Source organism: Erpetoichthys calabaricus, chromosome 7 (assembly GCF_900747795.2).
Source record: "Erpetoichthys calabaricus chromosome 7, fErpCal1.3, whole genome shotgun sequence".
NCBI lineage: Eukaryota > Metazoa > Chordata > Cladistia > Polypteriformes > Polypteridae > Erpetoichthys > Erpetoichthys calabaricus.
In genome coordinates, this window is record NC_041400.2 from 114,983,088 (window position 1) to 115,007,947 (window position 24,860).

At 40.3% G+C, this 24,860-nt stretch overlaps 1 protein-coding gene across 1 annotated transcript in view; it reads right to left on the minus strand.

Moving 5' to 3' along the window:
* The window catches only part of commd10 (COMM domain containing 10), a 143,462-nt gene that overhangs the window by 111,094 nt on the left and 7,508 nt on the right, over positions 1 to 24,860 (minus strand). The window contains exons 4-5 of the mRNA XM_028805265.2: positions 13,632 to 13,787; positions 3,754 to 3,864 (exon numbers count right to left, since the gene is read on the minus strand). Coding sequence (XP_028661098.1) covers positions 3,754 to 3,864; positions 13,632 to 13,787 — 267 coding nt within the window. The remainder of the gene's footprint in view (positions 1 to 3,753; positions 3,865 to 13,631; positions 13,788 to 24,860) is intronic.

Here is a 24,860-nt window from a genome sequence, read left to right on the forward strand (position 1 = left end):
TGGTAGGTTGTTCCAAACGTCTTGGAGAACTAACCACAGATCTTCTGTGGATGTAGGCTTCCTCACATCCTTCTGTCTCTTCATGTAATCCCAGACACACTCGATGATGTTGAGATCAGGGCTCTGTGGAGGCCATACCATCACTTCCAGGACTTCTTGTTCTTCTTTACGCTGAAGATAGTTCTTAACGACTTTGGCTGTATGTTTGGGGTCGTTGTCCTGCGGCAGAATAAATTTGGGGCCAATCATATGCCTCCATGATGTTATTGCATGATGGGTAAGTATCTGCCTGTATTTCTCAGCATTGAGAACACCATTAATCCTGACCAAATCTCCAACTCCATTTGCAGAAATGCAGCCCCAAATGTTCAAGGAACCTCCACCATGCTTCACTGTTGCCTGCAAACACTCATTATTGTACCGCCCTTCAACGAACAAACTGCCTTCTGTTACAGCCAAATATTTCAAATTTTGACTCATCAGTCCAGAGCACCTGCTGCCATTTTTTTGCACCCCAGTTCCTATGTTTTCGTACATACTTGAGTCGCTTGGCCTAGTTTCCACGTTGGAGGTATGGCTTTTTAGCTGCAACTCTTCCATGTAGACCACTTCTGGCCAGATATCTCCGGACAGTAGATGGGTGTACCTGGGTCCCACTGGTTTCTGCCAGTTCTGAGCTGATGGCACTACTGGACATCTTCCGATTTCGAAGGGTAATAAGCTTAATGTGTCTTTCATCTGCTGCACTATGTTTCCTTGGCCAACTACTGCATCTATGATCCTCAACGTTGCCCGTTTCTTTGTGCTTCTTCAAAAGAGCTTGAACAGCACATCTTGAAACCCCAGTCTGCTTTGAAATCTTTGTCTGGGAGAGACCTTGCTGATGCAGTATAACTACCTTGTGCCTTGTTGCTGTGCTCAATCTTGCCATGACATGAAACTGTCTTCCAAAACCTCACCTTGGTAGCAGAGTTTGGCTGTACCTCACCCAGTTTTAAGCCTCCTACACAGCTGTTTCAACCTACGTGTGACATTGATAATCATTAGCACCTGTTTGGTATAATTGGTTGATCATACACCTGACTATAATCCTACAAAATCCCCGACTTTCTGCAAGTGTACCTATAAGAATTGATGCTGGTTTGAAGGCAAAAGGTAGTAACACCAAATATTGATTTGATTTAGATTTTTCTTTTGTTCGCTAACTTTGCATTTTGTAAATTGATAGCAATAAACAATCATTATTTATATTTCTGAAAGCATTCTTTGTTTACAGCATTTTTTCACACCTGCCTAAAACTTTTGCACAGTACTGTATATATATATATATTTTTCCAGCTCTTGGTTGACAGGCACTTGACATTCAAATAGATGAGATTTAATAAGCACACTATAAACACAAATTAAAAAATTAAAGATGTAACATACAAACTGTAATGCTGATAACTTACCTGCTTTTGTGTAATTTATTTCCTAACCATTTAATGAAATTTAAAAACAAAAAATAAAAACATACATATATCCAGATTTATAGATTTTACTTCACATGTATTACGAAAGAACATTTTACTAATACGCAACAAAGAAGTATAAAAAAGGGTTATAAGTTAGAACTGAAAATTTCAAGACCACAGCTGACAAATCTGTAATTTGCAGGCCTCCTTATAATTGTAATTGTCTTCAGCTAGTTTGGGCATCATTTATGCATCTAAATGCTGACAACAGTACATAAGGCTTTAAACAGCAAATTTTACAATAAGTTAAGATGGATACATTACAGCCACCGCAGAACAATGTGAACATGTACTATACTATTAATTAACATAAAAATCTTGTTCTTCAAACATTGTACACAACAGAACATGCGTTCAACTGTTCTCAGAAAAAATAAAATATGATAAGTTAAGAAAAATTCAACTAAATAATTTATAATAAACCAAATCAGTGTATGAAATCTTTATTAATGGCATGCATGAAAGAAAGTATTTTTTGTTTCATTAAAAACACAAGTCTAGGTTCAGCAGTATTTAAAAAGTACTTGTTATGTTCTTACATGATGATTAAAACATCTCTCTATAATAAAAAAAAATCTTGGGACAAGACAAGACTTTTTTTCTCAGCGACGAGACGTGATCTTTTGAAAAGAGACACTTTCACGTCCCGCAAGACCGTCAAGTCACGTCAAACTTACAACCTTTGGAAGCAAGTCCCGTGAGACGGTTACTTTTACGAGTCACGCCCTACTTACAACCATTTTCAAACAAGACCAAGGTCATCTAACCTCTCAGTTATTGGAATGCTTTTGGCAGACACACTTCTTGTGCTCTTAACTCTTAAAAATTGTATACATTCTAGATGGCACATCAACGACTAAGCAAAGAAGAAAGAGCAGCGTGTCGAAAAGAGACCCAAAAGTGTTGGAAAGAAAAGAATGCAAAAAAGAAAGCAAAAAGAACAAAAATAATCAATGTGCAAATTCTGAAAATAAGGAAAGTAATAATCAGAATGTCCAGCGGAGACTTTGTGCCAAGAGATTTAACCAAGCCCGTGGCTGAAAAAAGACAAAATAGAACGTCGTAAAGAATTCAAAAATGTTGGTGCAATACAGATGCAGAGCAGATTAGAGATAATGGAAGTAGGAAAATTCGAAAGTCTCAAAAAAATTATAGTAAAGATCGCATTAGCGCAAACAAACAGAAAATATTGCTTGTTGAAATAACAGAACAGCGAAAAATCAAACAGTGTTTGAGAATGTTGGAGGAGAAGAGAGACAAAGCAGTGAGACAAAAGGACAGCTTGAAGCGCCACACGAGATGCAGATCATGCAGCATTGCGGCGGCGGCAGCAGCAGCAGGCCAGCAGCTGATCAAGCAAAGAGGAGGTTAAAAAAAAAAAAAAAAACTATTTGTTTCCCATTGTATCACCGTTTAAGAGGGGTTTCAGAGGAGCGACCGCGTCTCCTTGGGGTGCGTTCAGCCCTTCTCTTCACAATGGCGTGCAGCGCAGGCAGGGGGATTGGCAAGCGAAGCAAGCAGGGGGCAAAGCCCCCTAGTTTTCAAAAAGTCTCAATTAGACATTTAGATGTTTTTTGCCGATCCCTGCCTGTGCATGAAGTATAAAACAGCTGTCAATACATGAAAGAAAATTTCAGAAAAATAAAAACAGGACACACACTGAGTATTCGCAGTGCTGATCTCGGACAATCTTGTACAACTTTGTCATGTTCAAATACACAGGAAACAAGATAATTCCATATACCATGTTAAAAGTAAATCTTTTTAAAACTTGCTTTCATTGTGCACTATGCAGGACATGAATTTTGCTGCTGCTGCAATACTTTGCCATGCCTAAGCCTTTAACTTGGTTATACATTGTTTAACTCTACTCTAGACTCATCACCTTGTAATGTATGCATTGCTCAAGTGGAGTTTAAAACCTTAATTTGAAATTCAGCTTCTTAACATGATACACAGTATCACATCATAATACAAAACATTACTTTCTAATTGCTGTTTTAAAAGAAGAAATAAGTTTGCTGAAAAAGTCAAATGATGGAAACATGATTAGAAAATGTTAACTTTCTAATGAATTTAAACAAATATTAATGTTCAATTTTTGTTAATCTATTTTACAGTAGTACATATGTTCAAGATTCTTGAGGTCCTGTTTATTACATGAATTATACTATCATTAACTACTTTGTAAGGTCTTCAAGCATCTGAAGCAAATAGCATGATACTATACTTAACATACCTCAGAATCTTCACTGTTGATCCCAAGTTCTAAAACAGCACACGGTGACTTAACTTTAGCTTGAGAGGACTGAGACATTTGAAGACTGAGTTGCCATCCAATGCTTTCAAGCTGAAAACCATATTAATAACAAGTTAATTTTCAAATATTATTTAAGAGTTTATTATATGAATTCTCATATAGTATACTATAATTTGTCCTTGTTATAAACATGCAAGTTTTTATAACCAACTAATATCAAAACAATTTTGCATAAAAAAAACAGAAATCACACTGTTTTACTTCTGATAATACAAAGTGAATAAAAAAAATGGTTGATATTTTGCTGATGTATTTTTAATAAATATTGTACCTACTGGTTCTCTTAATTTAAAATAAAAAAATCAAATAAAAAAAAAAACAAACATGAACAACTGACAAGTCATAGGAAAAACACCCTGGATAAGTGGGTTAGGAAAATTGATAAATTGATGATTTCGTTTATAACCAACTACTGTATTAATATTTTAATATATTTCAGTAAAACAGAAAAGCGGAGATTCAATAATGAAGGTTTAGCTCTGCATGCTTTCCACTGCTACTAGATCACACTTGGAATCTTTATCTTATAAACAAAGTAAGTACATAAACTGAAAATTAGATATGTCTAAGTCTAAATTTATTTTGACTTGCATTGTGTTTAGCAAATGTTAAGATTTTAGCTAAAACTCTTAAAAAATGTAAACTTAATATATAAACAATCATAAGAAGCTAAATATTGAGCAAGAACCTGTATTTGAGAAAGGATTTATTAAAAACATAGTAGACATTGTTCAAGGCTTTATGCTTGGGAAATGTGCAACATAAATGTTTTCATTATTCTGGTACATATACTGGAGAGAGGTGTTAACTGGATATCTTCACCACATGCTTAAATCACCCTAACGGTATCTTCTTGATGCACAGAAATAGTAGTTATATTTTAATGTCTTTCTGTACTGCTGTGTTCCTTACCCTATCACAATAGATGAACCAGGAGACCCTGTAAGCCCATTTTGGTCACCTGCATTTGCAAACTTGTTTCTTTTCCTACTACAGAGAGTTGATGACCATATCTATCAAAGGACAGAGAGTAGGACCAAATACTAAACATTATAAGTTTTGTTCCGAAACTGCAGCCACTGTACCAGTTTGTTGGTCAATCTCATGATCACCCCTATCTTCATTCACGTATGAGACCTTAAATGTTAACATTATTCAAAGTTATTGTCTGTTTTTACCTACATTTTTATTACTCTTTAATTTAATATTGTTTTTTTGTATCAGTATGCTGCTGCTGGAGTATGTGAATTTCCCCTTGGGATTAATAAAGTATCTATCTATCTATCTGAATATACTTCAGTTTCTACACTTGGTGCACTCCCATTCTTTCCCTGGATAGGCCCACGACCTCAGGGTTCAAGGTGCCATTTTCCAACTGAACCGCATCACAGTCACTTGCACATCTGAGACCATAGTCTAATGAGGACAAGAGGACAGCATATGCCAGAAACACTAGAAATGAAACTTATACTGTATGAAAACTGAATACTCTCTAAATGTTGGCCATACTTTTATATACTGTTTAAGAAAATCATGAGTAGTAGAGATGGCAAATCTTTGTTGAAGTTCCATGAACATATATAAGAACCTTGACTTAATGCCAACTATGCACAAACACAGAGACTGAACAGAATGCTAGCTGGGAATTCCATATTCCTGTAGTATCTTCTGCAGGATACCATAGGATTTATGATCGTGATCCACTGTCAAGTTCAAAGCAAAAAAAATACTCAGAGGCAGGATTGGAAAATTCACATAATCCTTCCAATATGTGTGCAAGGACAAAATTGCCTGTTTTAATTACCCTAGGTTCTTGTCTATAAGCCGGACTCATGTATAAGCCGGAGACCAAAAATCATACGAATTTTTTAAATAAAATCGTATCATAGATAAGCCGGACTCATGGATGGATGGATGGATGGATGGATAGATGGATAGATACTTTATTAATCCCAATGGGCCGAACGTACTATAACCTATAACTAATAGAAGGGAGGGAGGTCAGTGGTCTCACTCGCAACCATTTAATTTCTTTAAGGGGGGAGAGAGTGTGAGATATTGGTGTCTCTCTCACTCCCCGCATGGCGCGGTTGGAGCGGCCGGAGCGCGTTCTTTCTGCTCTGGGCGTCGCGGAGTCAACACGCGCGCATAGCGGTCATTTAAATTGTGATTTTATATGTAAGCATATTTAAATATATATCGCGGATTTTTTGCTGGTTCACGGATTTCTGCGGACAATGGGTCTTTTAATTTCTGGTACATGCTTCCTCAGTTGGTTTGCCCAGTTGATTTCATACAAGGGACGCTATTGGCAGATGGCTGAGAAGCTACCCGGCTTACTTTTCTCTCACTCTTGCGCTGACTATCTGTGATCCTGACGTATGGGGATTGAGCAGGGGGGCTGTTCGCACACCTAGACGATACGGACGCTCGTCTAAAAATGCTGAAAGATTATCTTCACGTTGCTATCTTTTGTAAAGCTGATTCCTGAAAAGACATGCTGCACAGTGCTTCACATACTTAAAAGCTCGAAGGGCACGTATTGATTTTTGACTGAAAAACAAACTCTCTCTCTCTCTCTCTCTCTCTCTCTCTCTCTCTCTCTCTCTCTCTCTCTCTCTCTCTCTCTCTCTCTCTCTCTCTCTCTCTCTCCTCCCTCCCTCCCTCCCTCCCTCCCCTCCTGACGGAGGGGGTGTGAGCTGCCGCCTTCACCATCTTTGTGCCACGGTGCTTCGCATACTTAAAAGCCAAACAGCACCACTGATTTCTTTGCTAGAGATTGTTTTCTCTATCTATGTGACATTCTCTGCTCCTGACACACACACCTTTGAACAGGAAGATATGTTTGCACTCTTTTAATTGTGAGACAGAACTGTCATCTTTGTCTTGTCATGGAGCACAGTTTAAATTTTTGAAAAAGAGACAAATGTTTGTTTGCAGTGTTTGAATAATGTTCCTGTCTCTCTACAACCTCTTGTGTTTCTGTGCAAATCTGTGACCCAAGCATGACAATATAAAAATAACCATATAAACATATGGTTTCTACTTCGCGGATTTTCTTATTTCGCGGGTGGCTCTGGAACGCAACCCCCGCGATGGAGGAGGGATTACTTGTATAAGCCGGACTTATGTATAAGCCGATATTCTATTTTTTCATTTTCACTTTTTTCCTTAGATAAGCCGCGGCTTATAGACAAGAACTTAGGGTAACTGCACTTTTTTCCTGAATCTGAGATTCTACTATCAGATGGAATGTTGATTCTAATAACCTGGTTAGGACACTGTTTCTCAGGAAGGATGAGGAGTTTGATGCCTTACTAACTGAAACACATCTATCATTACCCATCGCGCGCGCGCCCCCCCCCCCTTCTAAAAAAAAAAAAAACAAAAAAAAAAAAACAAAAGCAACCACCGGGTCCCTCTTCTTCCCCTTCAACATCCAGTGTTTTCAGCATTTCCAGTGGGATCTAATCTGCCATGGTAGTCTTTCTGCTGTTCAGTTTAAATCAATGCATTGAAGTTAACATATAAAAACAGACTCAATCTTACTAATAATTCTAGCACTTAGTACTCTCTAAGAGAGTGTATACAGCAGATTCTTCAAAGGACTCCTTACACGTCCTCTAAATTGACTGTTATGATGCAATCTTAGCGCCATTCTCCATAGCTCACTAAACTCCTCCCAAATACGTGTTCTCTCTTTGACCACTTCTGCTACTTGTTAAATTTCTGCGCTTCTGATGGAGCTTTTCAACTCCATCTCTCCAGCAACAGATATTTAAACTGCAGCTATGACAGAAATCTACCACCATCTGACCACAGCTCTTGAACAGGATCTATTCCATGGTCATCACACCTTCCATTATACATGATAAACTCATCTGAAAGTGAGAGTTTGAATCAATCCATAAAAGTGACCCTCACTATCTATGTCACTCTTTTTAATAATAAAATTTTGCCTACATGGCGTCAGACAAATAGAGCTGGGGCATGTTACACAGCTTTGGGTGTGTCTAATTGTTATGGGGAAAAATTTTGATGCAACGCACCATTTTGCGCAAATTAGACTGGAGGAGATCTCAACTGACAATTACTGATGTCACTGCCTAGCTTTCATCTTCTGCTCCTTCCCTTTTACCTTCCTTGCCTCAGACAGCATCACCGTAGGATGTTCAATATCAGTCATGATGAAATATGTAACTGAAGCAGAGCTCTCCAAGAAGGAGTTTTCAAGCTGTTTTCAACACTGGAAATTATATGGGGTTACCTGTGGTTTCCCCAACAATTTATCTGTTAATCTGTGTTTGCGTGTCAAAGCCCTAGTATTAATAAGATTTGTTAAGACTATATGAGCCCTGTAGGAATAGAACCGATATATTAAATTTGTACCACTAGTTTGTAAAGTGTACATACTGAGAAAGGGCATTTTATAAACATATTCAAATATGATATATGAAGGGTATTCAAAAACATAATTTTTCTGGGGGAAATTTATTTTGAAAGGTCAGCCTCTCCCCCTTATTAAGTAGGCAAGAGTCCCGTCTTCTACTTGACCGTATGATGAGTTTTCTAGAAAAATACATGCATTTTGCACACAAATGGGTAAAAGACATATAGATTATGTGACACAAGTTACGTGAAAATTGTTTTTTACATGGATGTCTTTGACATTGCTTGTCTTGGTCCAGTGCAGCTCACTATTGGATCCCGTTCAATTTACACTCTTGTTATTTACTTTCTTCATGAAAACATGAGAAATAAAAATTTTTCTCGGCCACCACTCCAAAACTACGTAAAGTAACATATTAAAAAAAATAATAATATTACTTTTGGAAGAGTATTCCTTTTAAAAGACCAGTAACTCACATAAATAATTTTTAGGGCATAGAATTAAGGATACACATTTTAGTAGAAAAGGAAACAATTTGCACTTTTAAATGAAAAGGCCATTATATTTGAGAAAAGGTTGTACTGGAGAAAATGTAAACAGTTTCATATAATTGTTGCACATTAAGTATTGCAAACTGCAGTATAAAATAATATAGGAAATGTTCATCCCAAAATGTAAGTTTGCTGCTTTGCTGAAACTACCAGTGGCATCTCTGCCTTAAGGGCAGTGGGACAGTGTCCCAAACCCTAGAGTGGACAGCGCTTATCTGCAAAATTTAACTAAGTAGAAAACTTGCCCTGGTAAATTAACATATTGTTAAGCTGTTTATAGCAACATCAACTTAGTTGTCATAATCTAATTTTACAAAATTTTTCATAATATGCTCAATATATTTACTTATCCATCCATCCATCCATCCATTATCCACCGCTTATCCAAGGTCAGGTCGCAGGGGGCAGCAGCCTAAGCAGGGAAGCCCAGACCTCCCTCTCCCCGGCCACCTCCTCCAGCTCCTCTGGGAGGACCCTGAGGCATTCCCAGGCCAGACAGGAGATATAATCCCTCCAGTGTGTCCTGGGTCTGCCCCGTGGCCTTCTCCCAGTGGGACATGCCTGGAAAACCCCCCCAGGGAGGCGTCCAGGGGGCATCCTGACCAGATGCCCGAACCACTTCAACTGACTCCTCTCAAAGCGGAAGAGCAGCGACTTTACTCCGAGTCTCTCCCGGATAACTGAACTCCTCACCCTATCTCTAAGGGAAAGTCCAACCACCCTGCAGAGAAAACTCATTTCGGCCGCTTGTACCCGTGATCTTGCTTTATCGGTCACTATCCAATGATTGTGGCCATAGGTAAGGGTAGGAACGTAGATCGACTGGTAAATAGACAGGCTCACCTTTTGGCTCAGCTCTCTCTTCACCACGACAGACCGTTGCAGAGCCTGCATTACTGCGGATGCCGCACCGATCCGTCTGCCGACCTCACGCTCCATTCTTCCCTCACTCGTGAACAAGACCCCAAGATAATTGAACTCCTCCATTTAAGGCAGTAATGTGTTCCCAACCCGGAGAGAACATCACACCCTTTTCCGGCTGAGAACCATGGTGCTGACTCTCATCCCTGCTGCTTCACACTCGGCTGCGAACCACTCCAGTGTGAGCTGGAGGTCATTGTCCGATGAAGCCAACAGAACCACGTTATCCACAAATAGCAGAGATGAGATTCTGAGATCACCGAACCATACCCCCTCCTCTACTTGGTTGTGCCTAGAAATTCTGCCCATAAAAACTTATGAGTAGAATCGCTGACAAAGGGCAGCCCTGGCGGAGTCCAACCTCAACAGGAAACGAGTCCGACATTACCGGCAATGCGGACCAAGCTCCTGCTCCTCCTGTACAGGGACTGAATGGCTCGTAACAACGAGCCTTGTACCCTGTACTCTCGGAGCACACCCCACAGGATGCTTCAAGGGACACGGTCGAATGCCTTCTCCAAATCCACAAAACACATGTGGACTAGTTGGGCAAACTCCCATGCCCCCTCCAGGATCCTGGCCAGGGTGTAGAGCTGGTCCAGTGTTCCACGACCGGGACAGAATCTGCATTGTTCCTCTTGAATCCGAGATTCGACCATTGACCGAACTCTCTTCTCCAGCACCCCTGAATAGACCTTAACGGGGAGGCTGAGGAATGTGATCCCCCTATAGTTGGACCACATCTTCCGGTCACCCTTCTTAAAAAGGGGGACCACCACCCCAGTTTGCCAATCCAGAGGCACTGCCCCCGATGCTAGAGGTGGGCGGTATGACCAAAATTCTATATCACGGTATTTTTCTAAATTCTGCCGGTTTCATGGTATTAGACGGTATTTTTTTTCCCCATGCATGAGTGGATGTTAACCACATTTTCCACTGCAATTACTGCAGTAGACTGGCTAAGAATAACCTATTAGACTGTTATGAGAATTGTACATCGTACAAAAAGACATTTTAATGTGCACACAAGTATTAATCCAGGTTCGCATGGCCCCATAAAGTGATAGTTTTCAAGGGGGTGGCACTAAAGAGAAGGAAGCACATTGCATGACAGATGCAGTCAAAATATAGAACCTTTAATTGAACAAATTTTGCAAAAGCTTAAACTATGATTTTGACAACATATTTTCAACCATCCAAAGAGGCATTTAGACTTAGTAAAATATCCAGAGGTGTTTGTCAAAAGTTGGATTGCACTGAACAACATCTTAGAAAAGGAATAAATAGTAAATATTTTTTGTAAACCAACTACACTTTCTGTTAATGTTAACAATCTCTGTCCACTGACACGTTACAGTGACTTTTTAAACAATTTTACCATCATTAAACTGCATAATATTTAAACTAATAAATAATAACAATAAAATACATAATAGTATTACTGATAGTGGCACCATTACTTCAAAGCTTCAAGCCCAGGTGCATTACACAGTATTCACCAAATTAAAATAAAATAAAACAAGTGCAACTTGGTGATCACATCTTACCAACTGTACCATCATTTAGGCAAACTGCATTAATATGGACCTTGCTTCAAGCTAAGCTATATACATAAAATAATAAAAACTGCAACTTGCATTTATAATGCTGTTTGTGGTATAGCCCTATGGAAGCGCATTAGGGCCACTGTGAAGAAAAAAAAATATGGACACGGAAGAAAAAAACAAATTATATGTCGAGAATAAATTCGACATGTTGACTATGTCAAGATTAAAGTCGACATTTCCACTTTATTCTCATAGTTTATTTTATAATTAAAGTAGAATGTTGTAAACTGAACTTCATCCTAAAATCAATGTTTAATTTACTAGATTTTCTCAAACCCCGTCACAAATTAATGCAGCACATCAAATACTTTGTGTTAAGTGTTTCCCGACCCAGTCGTTAATCACTACCCTTCTTAAACTGACTTCCTTCCGCACTAACAGCAGGCGCCTGCAGCAATCACTGCACAGAATCCATTCACTTCATGATATTCCTGCTCTCTACCAAAACCCCATTTCCTATCTTTCCTTTTTCTTTCTCCACATTACCAATCACTACACGATAAACGTCTTTGTGAAATTAAAACTAGTTATTAACTTAGCCGACGGAGTGTTCAGAACTTTAAAAATATCTTCGTTATACATGTTTAATTATGCCATCCACTCAGAGTTGCGCCCATCTCTGAACGAGTCGCCAACACAGGATGAATACAAGCAAAACATACACTAGCAAGTACAAAAACAAGTACAACTTGGCTTGCAGTATTATCCAGTAGTATAGAAACAGTATTTACACATCTGACCTTTTATAACTAAAGTATCTCCAGGCAACGGACGTGACTCCTTTTTTTCGGCAAAAGTTCTTCTGTTCATCATGTTCAACTTTTAGTTCAGTTTCGGAATGCTCTCTGTCCATTTTCACCGCGCGGCATACCTATGCTACCGCCCACTATTTGGTGGTGTAGCAGTGAAAAAGAGCCCTAGTGCAACAAATCTGTGTTTAGCGGTGTAGCAGTGAAAAAGGTCCCCACTTGAACAGTTTCCTGCTGCGCCATGTTCCGAACGTCATTTAGGCAATTTAAACCGGTGTTGCGGTATAAGAAAAATCCATATCATAAAAAAAATAAAAAACGGTTTTCGGTATAAACCGGTATACCGCCCAGCACTACCCGATGCCCATGCTATGTTGCAGAGACTTGTCAACTAGGACAGCCCCACACCATCCAGAACCATGAGGAACCCTTGGTGAACCTCACCCACCCCAGGGGCCCCGCGAACTTGGAGCTTTTTAACTACCTCGGCGACCTCGGCCCCTGATATGGACAGGCCCCCCACCGGAGTCCTCCAGCTCTGCCTCCTCTAAGGAAGACCTGCTGGAGGGATTGAGAAGATCCTCGAAGTATTCCTTCCACCGGTCAAAAACGTCTGCAGTTGAAGTCAGCAGGGCCCCCATCTCCACTGTACTTATCAAGTAAAATATTTTTTTTGTACCTGTAGCTGCTAACCTGTTTCCAAGATGCTGGGGGAGGCCCTTAAAAATTAAGCATAATTTTGTACATATGTGTGCATGTGCAGACTGAACTTTTCAGTTTCGCCTTGGGGCTTGATGACAATAGCCCTATCATGCGATCCACTATTTTATTGTGGCACAATTTAAATGGCACATCTTACTATTTGTCATCATTATTATACAACTTTATTTTATATATTATTATATTTTTAAATATTCTTTTACATTTATGCTTCTGGTGTTGGTTACTTGATGTTGATGTTGAGATTATCTATTAATACTGTTCTTTGGTGGTTGCATTATTATGACAAAATAATATACTGATGTCTTCAATTTGTGTGAATTTTTTTGGCATTAGTCTAATATATTGTGATATACAGTGTCTCTTCCTCACTCCCATACTCAAAGTTTACTGCAGCTAGTCATATTTCTTGACTGCTCTCCAAACCCACAGCCCTTGCTTCAGTCTTCCTTTGAGGTATCTCCAATGATCTTTCCCCTGCCACTTCCACTGCATGCACATTTACACTATTGGCTCCACCTCAAACCGTTCACTTGGGGTCACAGGCAACACCATTTGAGCTTACTTTCCCCAACTTTGTGAGCTGATCCAAGCCAGAATTCTTTCTGAGACTCATTGGTGGACATGTACCCAGGCCAATAAATTTAGGCAAAGGAGCAGATCTCATATTTGCTGCAAATGACTGATCCCCCCCCCCTCTCTCTCTCTCTCTCTCTCACCCTCCTACTCATACTCTCTGCATGGACTCCTTTTATGACTGGCTTTTCAGGATGGTTATCAGTCCACAAATAACCATGTACCATCTTTCTCCCAAGTCCATGTGTCCACAATTTTGATAATAATAAGAAAAAATGATTACCTTTTTAGGTGCAAACATTCTTTGCCTGAATTTCTCTATGCTTTCTTGACCAGAAGTTGCCCATATCTGCGTAAAGGCCTCTGCTTTCTCAGGAGAGAGATGTATATTTTCTAGCTGTTGCTGAAGTGATGCAGGTTTTATATTGTGATAGACAGCCTGGAAACAGACAAATGTAATTGAAAAAACAAAATGACCAACACTTGAGGTTATATATATTACTGTTATTACCCATAACTCAGGAGCTTCAGTGAGAATCTAAATATCACTTCTGTGTTTGTTCTCTATGCAATATATACCATATACCAGTTAGCCTTCAAGAACCATCTCCGCATAACCTGGAGTGACAGGAGATTTCAAGGATAGTGATTTTGAATTTTCAACCTATGATACATGTTTGAATGTATTTGAAATCTGCATATCAATGATATAGTTTGATTGTCCATAGGACTTACATGAATTTTAACATAAAGATGCTTTGAAGCAGTTTATAGGTACATAATATGGTTATCATTCTTGCCCCAGACAACCTGAAACAAAAAAACAGTAGTGATGATGCTAGAAAAATAAAACTGAATTTTACATACCTGCAGAAGACACCTTCTCACATAATACCACATAAGACTGCACAAAACTATTTTTATTTTATATGCCATCTTTTATTAAAGTATATTACTTCAGATGAACAGGGTTCAATTAATAAATCACACTTATTGTATACATAACTGGAGCACAGGCTGACAAAGTGAGCATGTACAAGGCAGAGTCTAGAACTGGTCAACCTTCAGTTTAGTGTTTTTTGCCAACAGGTCACATGGCTATGTGCAACATTTTTGATCAAAATGAAGTTAATATAAAACCTTACACTGCAGAAAGATGGGCCATAACTGTAAATGCAAGTTATAAGGTATACTGTTCTATTTATCAATACATTCAATTTACCTTCTTAACCAAATCCATGTTTGCAGTGGGATGAAAATTATTTAGACAAGAATATATAGTAATTACATGAAAAAACATAACTTTAAAACTGCCTTAAAATGCAAAAGCAATATAAATCAATCTACTGAATTTCTCTTTAGTAAATACTCTAACATACTCCACTGCTACAGTACAGCATTTGATAGACAGAATGTACATTAATATTTAACCTGTTAATGACTCACTACAGTACTTTCATATACTGTACATACAGTGGCTAATTTTGTTCACATAAATGATTGAATGATTTTCTTTAACTTAGATTTTGATCAATTTGACTGGGAATTTAAACCAATCATGCATATCAAAAGCACTTCCCAAGAAAGAAAATTATAAACCAATAAAAATGTAAATTTGAAAAACTCAAAAATGTTAACAACTTTTAAGTATTTAACCAGTACTTGTTTAAATCACCTCTCATACTCATTTGAACCGCCTCCTATAACTATTGTAACAAGTAGTCTTTTTGGATAAGCCCCTGTTCATTTTGCACAACATGATGGAGCAGGATTTGCCTATTCCTTCCTGCAAAGCTGTTAAAGCAATGGCGGACTGCAATTTTTAGGTCTTGCCACAGATAAGTTATAGGGTTATGGTGAGGGCTATGGATGCCTAGGACATAAATTCTCTTCATTTCACGCAAGTCCACAGTTGTTTCTGGCAGTGTGCTTTGAATTGTCCTGTTGAAAGACAAATATCCTCCCCAGTTTATGCTTTACTGGCAGATTAAAATAGGTTTTCCTCCAGGCTGTGTATGTATTGTGCAGCATTCATTTTAATATAATTTCTGACTAGACTGCTAGTACCTTCTGCTGAAAAGCCTCGCCATTACTTGATACTGCCACCACCACATTTTAGGGTGGCTGATGTTAAGGGTAAAAGTTACGTTTCACATGTCGCTTAGTATTCAAGCCAAAAAGTTTCAGTTTAGTATCATCACCACATAACTTTCTGCTGCATTTCTTTCGTGAAATTTTGCAAATTCTTCACAGGCTATGACATTTCTTCTCCTCCTTTTTTATTTTAGCCAGGCCTTCTTTATTCCCACTCTTTCATGAATGCCCTTTTTATGCAATGCCTTGGAGATTGTTCAGCTGTGAACATCCTCGCCAATCACAGTCACTGACTTGTGCAGCTCAGTCAGAGTGACAATTGGCATCACAGTAGCCTCTCTGGCTAAGTGCCATTTTTGTTTGGTGACTAAGTTAAAAGGGTGGCCTGAACTAGGCATTAAAGCTGCAGTTTCATATTTGTTTCCTCTTCTATAAGATAGATTGCAATGTACTGCAAGGAATTTTCAGTGCCTTTGAGATCTCATGTACTCTCCCCAACAAACATGGTGAGCTGCTCAGATAATACACTTCACCTTAGTAAAGTTAGCCTTATATTTACAAAAGGGAGAAATATTATATATTATAATATAATAATAAAACTGTTATAAAGTTTTACATTTTTTTCTTTGATTTGGCATGATGTACACTATTTTGCACAGCAGCTACAAAAATTCTTAATCTAAAATTATTTAGGATTAGAATCTGTATGAAAAAATGTGAAAATAGTTTCTGACGCTATATACTTTTCCAAGGTACTGTATATGATTCTGTTCTGTTGTCATTTACAGTTTTCCATATTGCATAATCTCTACCTTATACTGTTGGTATTATATGATTTCTCTGTGATGGAAATTGTGCTTCTTCTAGAGAGGTTCCTGGTCTGTATCTGAAGCTTAGGCTCCAACCTTAGATTTAGTGGTCTGGAAAATGCACGAACAGACTGATGAGAGAATAAGGCTGACAGTTTTGCGGATTATGAAATATACTCAAAGAAGCAAAAAATATACTCTCAGATTTTATTATAATATTTTTAATATACTGTATATCAATAAAAACCTCATAAAACAACAATTATAATTGAATGCAATTCCACAGCAAGATACTGTATTATGCTATCTGATGCAGATGTAATAAGTAAATCCCACTTTAACCATTTTTTACATTTAATCATCAAAGCACAATATGAATCTGTAACTAGAATACTTTTACATATTATGGAGCCTAACTCTGCAGAAACCTATAAAATTAAAACTCCAAAAGGTTTTATTCTTTCAGAATATTACACATTCTCACCAAGTAGATATAGAATGAACGACCTATCTATCATAGTTAGCAATCACCATACACGCAATTTCACACTCTATAACAAGTGGTAGCTCTGACTCTATCAAGAGTGGCCTCTTTTTACAAACCTACACATGTACTATATTTATAGAAAACAATGTTAAAAAAATGCTTGCAACAGCAAACTACAAAAATCTTTTTTTCTCTTGTATCCTTTTTTGTACTCCAAAGCAAATTACAGTAATCCCTCACTTATCGCGGGAGATAGGTTCCAAGGCCGACCGCGATAACTGAATTTCCGCGAAGTAGGGACACTATATTTATTTAATTATTTAACGTGTATTTGGACGTTTTTAAACCCTCCCTGTATTGTTTACAACCCACCGTTTACTCTATTAAAACAGGGACAACTGCTAAGCAATATGAAATCGGTAGATAAGTTTACACTTACTGTATAGCGAAGTACACGTAGCAGCTTGTAGGCGGTCATGACGTCGTCGACCTTGTTGCAAAGATTCCTAAAGCAGATTCCATCCAGACTACTGCCTTATCACGTCCACTTGCAACTCGTTTTGCACCCTGGTTAAAGGACACTGCGGCCGTAGATCTTATATGCTTTTCCTCCTTTTTAAATAAAAAGAATCGATGTCCTGCAGCGGTGTAGCTGTTCCCTTCCTTCAACATATCCAAAACTTTTACCTTTTCTGCAATCATTTGCATCTTCTGTTGGTGCTTGGACACGGCCCCTGAAGCATTAAGCATGTTAATGATGAATTAGTGAGATGAGACTTCCTGGTTAATGCAACACTCCGTCGCTGAGCCAATCAGCAGCACACAGGAACTTAACTGCGTGCTCTGATTGGGTAGCTTCTCAGCCATCCGCCAATAGCATCTCTTGTATGAAATCAACTGGGCAAACCAACTGAGGAAGCAAGTAAAAAGACCCATTGTCCGCAGAAACCCGCGTGGCAGCGAAAAATCTGCGTTATTTATTTAGATATGCTTACATATAAAATCCGCGAAGTCGTGAATCCGTGAAAAGTGAACCGCGAAGTTGCGAGGGATTACTGTAAATTAATTTAAGTACACAAGTCAAACCTTCAATGTCCATGAGGTATCACAATGGGCTGTGGAAATTATTCTACTGTACCTTTGAAAGATAAAAACAAAACAGAAACCTCTACCATTTGAATACAGTTATTGTACAGTTTGGCTCAACAGTGAAATAGACCTCAATAAAGTCAACTGAGTATTAAAAATTAAGGTCCATCCATCCATCCATCCATCCATTGTCTCCCGCTTATCCGAGGTCGGGTCGCGGGGGCAGCAGCTTGAGCAGAGATGCCCAGATTTCCCTCTCCCCGGCCACTTCTTCTAGCTCTTCTGGGAGAATCCCAAGGCGTTCCCAGGCCAGTCGAGAGACATAGTCCCTCCAGCGTGTCCTGGGTCTTCCCCTGGGCCTCCTCCCGGTTAGACGTTCCCGGAACACCTCACCTGGAGGCGTCCAGGAGGCATCCTGATCAGATGCCCAAGCCACCTCATCTGACTCCTCTCGATGCGGAGGAGAAGCGGCTCTACTCTGAGCCCCTCCCGGATGACTGAGCTTCTCACTCTATCTTTAAGGGAGAGCCCAGACACCCTGCGGAGGAAACTCATTTCAGCCGCTTGTATTCGCGATCTCGTTCTTTCGGTCACTACCTCATGCTCATGACCATAGGTGAGGGTAGGAACATAGATCGACTGGTAAATTGAGAGCTTCGCCTTGCGGCTCAGCTCCTTTTTTACCACGACAGACCAATGCAGCGCCCGCATTACTGCGGATGCCGCACCGATCCGCCTGTCGATCTCACGCTCCATTCTTCTCTCACTCGTGAACAAGACCCTGAGATACTTGAACTCCTCCACTTGGGGCAGGATCTCGCTACCAACCCTGAGAGGGCACTCCACCCTTTTCCGGCTGAGGACCATGGCCTCGGATTTGGAGGTGCTGATTCTCATCCCAGCCGCTTCACACTCGGCTGCGAACCGATCCAGAGAGAGCTGAAGATCACGGCCTGATGAAGCAAACAGGACAACATCATCTGCAAAAAGCAGTGACCCAATCCTGAGCCCACCAAATCGGACCCCCTCAACGCCCTGGCTGCGCCTAGAAATTCTATCCATAAAAGTTATGAACAGAATCGGTGACAAAGGGCAGCCCTGGCGGAGACCAACTCTCACTGGAAACGGGTTCGACTTACTGCCGGCAATGCGGACCAAGCTCTGGCACCGATCGTACAGGGAACGAACAGCCCTTATCAGGGGGGCCGGTACCCCATACTCTCGGAGTACTCCCCACAGGATTCCCCGAGGGACACGGTTGAATGCCTTTTCCAAGTCCACAAAACACACGTAGACTGGTTGGGCAAACTCCCATGCACCCTCCAGGACCCTGCTAAGGGTATAGAGCTGGTCCACTGTTCCGCGACCAGGACGAAAACCACACTGTTCCTCCTGAATTCGAGGTTCGACTATCCGACGGACCCTCCTCTCCAGGACCCCTGAATAGACTTTTCCAGGGAGGCTGAGGAGTGTGATCCCTCTGTAGTTGGAACACACCCTCCGATCCCCCTTCTTAAAGAGGGGGACCACCACCTCGGTCTGCCAATCCAGAGGCACTGTCCCTGATGTCCATGCGATGTTGCAGAGGCGTGTCAACCAAGACAGCCCTACAACATCCAGAGCCTTGAGGAACTCCGGGCGTATCTCATCCACCCCCGGGGCCCTGCCACCAAGGAGTTTTTTGACCACCTCGGTGACCTCAGTCCCAGAGATGGGGGAGCCCACCTCTGAGTCCCCAGGCTCTGCTTCCTCCTTGAGAGGGGCTGGACTCTGTACCACTCTGGAGTTGCCCCCGGTGAGAGGCGCCGAGCGGGTGTGGGTATACTTATTGCCCCCCGACTTGGAGCCTGTACATTGGGGTTTACCCCGGTAGACGAGAGGGTAGCCTCCCTTCGCCTTCGGGTGGGGGGACGGGTCCTAACTGTTGTTTGTGCATATGCACCGAACAGCAGTTCGGAGTACCCACCCTTTTTGGAGTCTCTGGAGGGGGTGCTAGAGGGCATACCTTCTGGGGACTCCCTCGTTCTGCTGGGAGACTTCAATGCTCACGTGGGCAATGACAGTGAGACCTGGAAGGGCGTGATTGGGAGGAATGGCCCCCCCAATCTGAACCCGAGCGGTGTTTTGTTATTGGACTTCTGTGCTCGTCACGGATTGTCCATAACGAACACCTTGTTCAAGCATAGGGGTGTTCATATGTGCACTTGGCACCAGGACACCCTAGGCCTCAGTTCGATGATCGACTTTGTGGTCGTGTCGTCGGACTTGCGGCCACATGTCTTGGACACTCGGATGAAGAGAGGGGCGGAGCTGTCAACTGATCACCACCTGGTGGTGAGTTGGCTTCGATGGTGGGGGAGGATGCCGGTCAGGCATGGTAGGCCCAAACGTGTTGTGAGGGTCTGCGGGGAACATCTGGCAGAGCCCCCTGTCAGAAGTAGCTTCAACTCCCACCTCCGGCAGAACTTCGACCATGTCCCGAGGGAGGTGGGGGACATTGAGTCCGAATGGGCCATGTTCCGTGCCTCTATTGTTGAGGCAGCTGACCGGAGCTGTGGCCGTAAGGTGGTCGGTGCCTGTCGTGGTGGCAATCCCCGAACCCGTTGGTGGACACCGGCGGTGAAGGATGCCGTCAAGCTGAAGAAGGAGTCCTACCGGTCCCTTTTGTCCTGTGGGACTCTGGAGGCAGCTGATAGGTACCGGCAGGCCAAGCGGAATGCGGCTTTGGTGGTTGCTGAGGCAAAAACTCGGGCATGGGAGGAGTTTGGGGAGGCCATGGAGAATGACTTTCGGACGGCTTCGAGGAGATTCTGGTCCACCATCCGGCATCTCAGGAAGGGGAAGCAGTGCAGTGTCAACACCGTATATGGTGGGGATGGTGCGCTGCTGACCTCGACTCGGGACGTTGTGGGTCGGTGGGGGGAGTACTTCGAAGACCTACTCAATCCCATTAAAAATTAAGGTAAATACAAAAAACAGCATGGCATTAGTTCAGATATAATCATTTATCAGTAACAACCTTATAGCCTGTTATACAACAGGACAGCAAATCAAGAAAATAGAAACTTACCTAATAATTTGTTTAAATTACAAAACAGCACTAAAACATCACAGTTTGTTAGCTTTTTTCTTTTTATACTGCTGTTTCTTGGGGGAAAAGGAATTTAACTGAGATACTGAGGTTAAATGTGAACATTTGTGGCAATGTTCTTTTTTATATTAATCAATATAGTTTTAAAATTCAAGACTGTCATTCCTAACCTCACATCATAGTCTGGATACTGGACTTCACTTATATTGCATTTCTTAATGTCTTTTAAGGGTGAGCTAGAAGCTTCGGATATTGAGGTATAAGCTGAAGTTTTTCTGACAAGCTGACAGACAAGACAAAAGTAGCTGTACTCCATAAATCGAGTAGCTACATGTAACTATAGCTTTATTCTGTGCTCTTTACATAAAAGCAGCATAAAGAGACAACAGACTTGAATTCCATCCATAATTACAAACTATGGCTTTGTTAATAGTGGAAGTCTACTATATTTAGAAAGGGTGAAAGAGGGATGCTACTCTGAAGACTAATGTGCATAAACTAGCAGTTGTAACATATTTATAGAACAACTCTCTTCTAAGATAAAACCTTAAACCTTAATATTCATGCAATCATGGGAATGAATGCAGAAAAAGGTCTCATGTTGCTACTACTAAAGGTGAAGAGAAATGTGGCAGAATTATCCAGCAGCTGGCAACCATATATTAAAACGTAAGCTTTAAAAGTAATATAAACAGAATAATCTAACTAATAACAAGATGTTTCCACATTTACATTCTGAATAACATGGACTCACAGTATGGATGCAATGAGGCTAAAGTGTAACACAATGACGTGAGCCCATGTTGATACGAATGAGACTCTTAGCTTTTGGAAATTGTCAGTAACGTAGTGTCACCTCTCATTTTACAGCTGCTTGACTGGACTGACACCTGGGGCCTCATGTATAAACGGTGCGTATGCACATAAATGTTGCGTACAAACGTTTCCACACTCAAATCGCAATGTGTAAAACCTAAACTTGGCGTAAAGCCACGCACATTTCCACGGTACCTCATACCCTGGTGGACGCAATTTCTCCACTCGGTTTTGCAGACTGGCGGCACCCAGCATCAAAGCAGTGCTACTGTTCCTGTGTGGTCACCCTTTCTTTCTTAGATCCACATTCCTGACGCGGCTTTATAAATACACTGAAACTAACTGCATATTGTTTATTAGTGTAATGCATCTGATTGTAATTAACCTGCAGCAATATAATGGTCCAGGGAATAGCCATATTATTCCAAATACCATAACTGCTTTAGCGTTGTTACGCTCACTGCATCTTCTTCTTCTTTCAGCTGCTCCCGTTAAGGGTTGCCACAGCAGATCATCTTTTTCCATATTACTCTCACTGCACCACTCGGAATATTTATATCACTGTATCTGAGTGGGGAATCACAGCAGCAGCTGATCGGAAAGAGAATTATCGGTATACAGCATGAAGCAGACGCTGCCTCAGCCACGGCAAAACGCTTCAGAGACTTTCCTGTACGGACTTCGTGGTTTAGAAAAAGTTTCATCCCAAGAACTATAAATGCACTCAATCAGTCCATCAAGTGCTCCTTGTATAACTGTTTGTACTTATAAGTACAATTACCTCACTGTAAACTTGCACTACAGTTATAATATTGCACAACCTGTGCCACTTTATAAAGCACGTATTAACATATGATGACGATATCATTTTTAAGATGAAATACAGCAAAATATGTTGATTATATTATACAGATAAAACTTTAATTTCATTTAAATAATCTGTATTGTTAATAATTAAACATGTGAGGACACAGTGCCGCAGCGCTAGCTAATTCAGGGATAGTTCCTGCATTGTGTTGTATTCTTGCTGGTGCTGACGCAACACTGGAAGGATAGATGGATAGAATAATTAAATGTACTACGAAGATATTCCTTAAAAGTTTTGAAGAATCGGTGTTCTAAGCTTACAAAAGGCTTCACGTCTATTACAGAGCTGATTGTGTGGCGATTGGGTATTTGGAGAAAGAAAAGTAAGGACAGGAATTGGAGGTTAGTACGTTTGAAAGAGACAGTACTTCTGTAATAAATTATTTCATCGAAGGTCGTGCATGGCACAGCAAGCCTCTTGCGTGAGACATAAGCAAGCACTGCGCCACCGTGTTCTCATGTTTAATAACATGCTTTCATTCCTATCATCATGAAAAAGATATCACGTATACATCTCAGTATTTTAATTATTGAGAGAGCTGTAATATCACGAATGTAATGGATTATGTGTCCTGTCAGAGAAAGAGAAAGCCCGTTTAAGAAGCAGGTAGTGATTCACACACATAGAGCACATAGAAGATCAAACACAGAACAAAGCATTTAACGTGCTACTTTAGTTACAATGGGATTTGAGAAACTAGTAAATTAAACGATTTTAAGATGAAGTTTATGATGTTCTACTTTAATGGCAAAATAAACTACGTGGTTAAAGTGGAAATTTCGAGATTAAAGTTGACATTTTGTGCTTTTTTCCCACTGTGTGCCTATTTTTTTTGTCTGTACCCTAATAAGCTTTCATATGACACTCAGATGGTGGGCTACGACTCGCCTTTTCACGGCAACTTTGATATGAGATTTCTTTTTTATTTCGGGCACTGTGCGGCTTTGTGAACTTGATCTTTCGAGTTTCTCCGACACTCTGTCACTCGATCAACTTCCTTTTGTTGATTATACCACTGTTTAAACCAACAAATAGTACATTTTTCCTTTGCCTCCACTTGGTATTTACTGAAATTCTTATATTTTTCCCCCGTGCTTTTCCCACTGTCTTTTCACAGAAGGCTATTTATACTGATTTGCATATTCAAAGAGGCATAATTCTGGGAGGAGTTGGGGAGGGACAGAAGGCACGTACACGTGCGTTACTTTTCACGCTGATCGGGATTTATGTAGCAGAAGAACGTGGAAGTTTGCATACGTACAGATTCCTGCATCTGGATTTTTCTGTGCATACGCACATTCCCGCTTTTGTGCTTATGCCATGTTATAGTGTGAGTTCTACACACGGCATTATACATGAGGCCCCTGGTGACTAGAAAGGTCAGTGCCTTTGGGTGAAATCATGGTCAAATCCTAGGAAGCGTTCAAGGACTTTCTTTTTGTTAAAAAGGTAGGAATTACTTTGCTATTAAAACAAATATGCAAACAGATTAACTGCTACAAAAAAATACAACTGATCAGCAGCGACGCTCAGATATGTTACAAAAATCAAATGTATTCCCTGTAAAGGGAACAGATGAGACCCAAGAAAACATACCGACTACCACTATTCTAACACTATAAAATTATTCTTGAAACAGACATATCCATTTTTCTTAATGGGTTTTCATTATATTCTAGCTGTTCCACCAGTGATGGGAACTAGGATTCATAAGACTAGTCAATGTTTTTCAAATAATTCAGTGTTTGATGTCAACGCTTCTTAGCCTTCTGGAACTTAACCCTTATGTGAATTTTGCCTTAAAATGTGTCTCTTTTGACACCATTGTCGCCATTCTTAGTCATCTGGAATTATCTAGAATTTTTAAAGAGCACACTCCTGACAATGATGTACATAGTAGAAGCCACAGTAGCATTGTTGTTTCTGAATTGCTCGTGCCACAGCATCTGTATACATGACAGCTTCCTCCCATTAGTTGTAGTTTTATCAAAGGTGCAGAGTACAGTGAAATTCATGGATGTACAGTATGTCAGACTAACATGCAACACATCGCTACTATCTAGTACTATGATACATTTTGCCTGTGATCAATACTTTCCAGAAGTGGATTAAACTATAATTCAATATCAAAAGATTGCATTTTACTATTCTAACATGGTATTCTAAACTGGAAGTAAATGAGAATTATCAAATTGTGTTTCATTCCTATTTATCATGAAATTGTTTATGATACTAGCCATATAATCATTTTCAAAGAC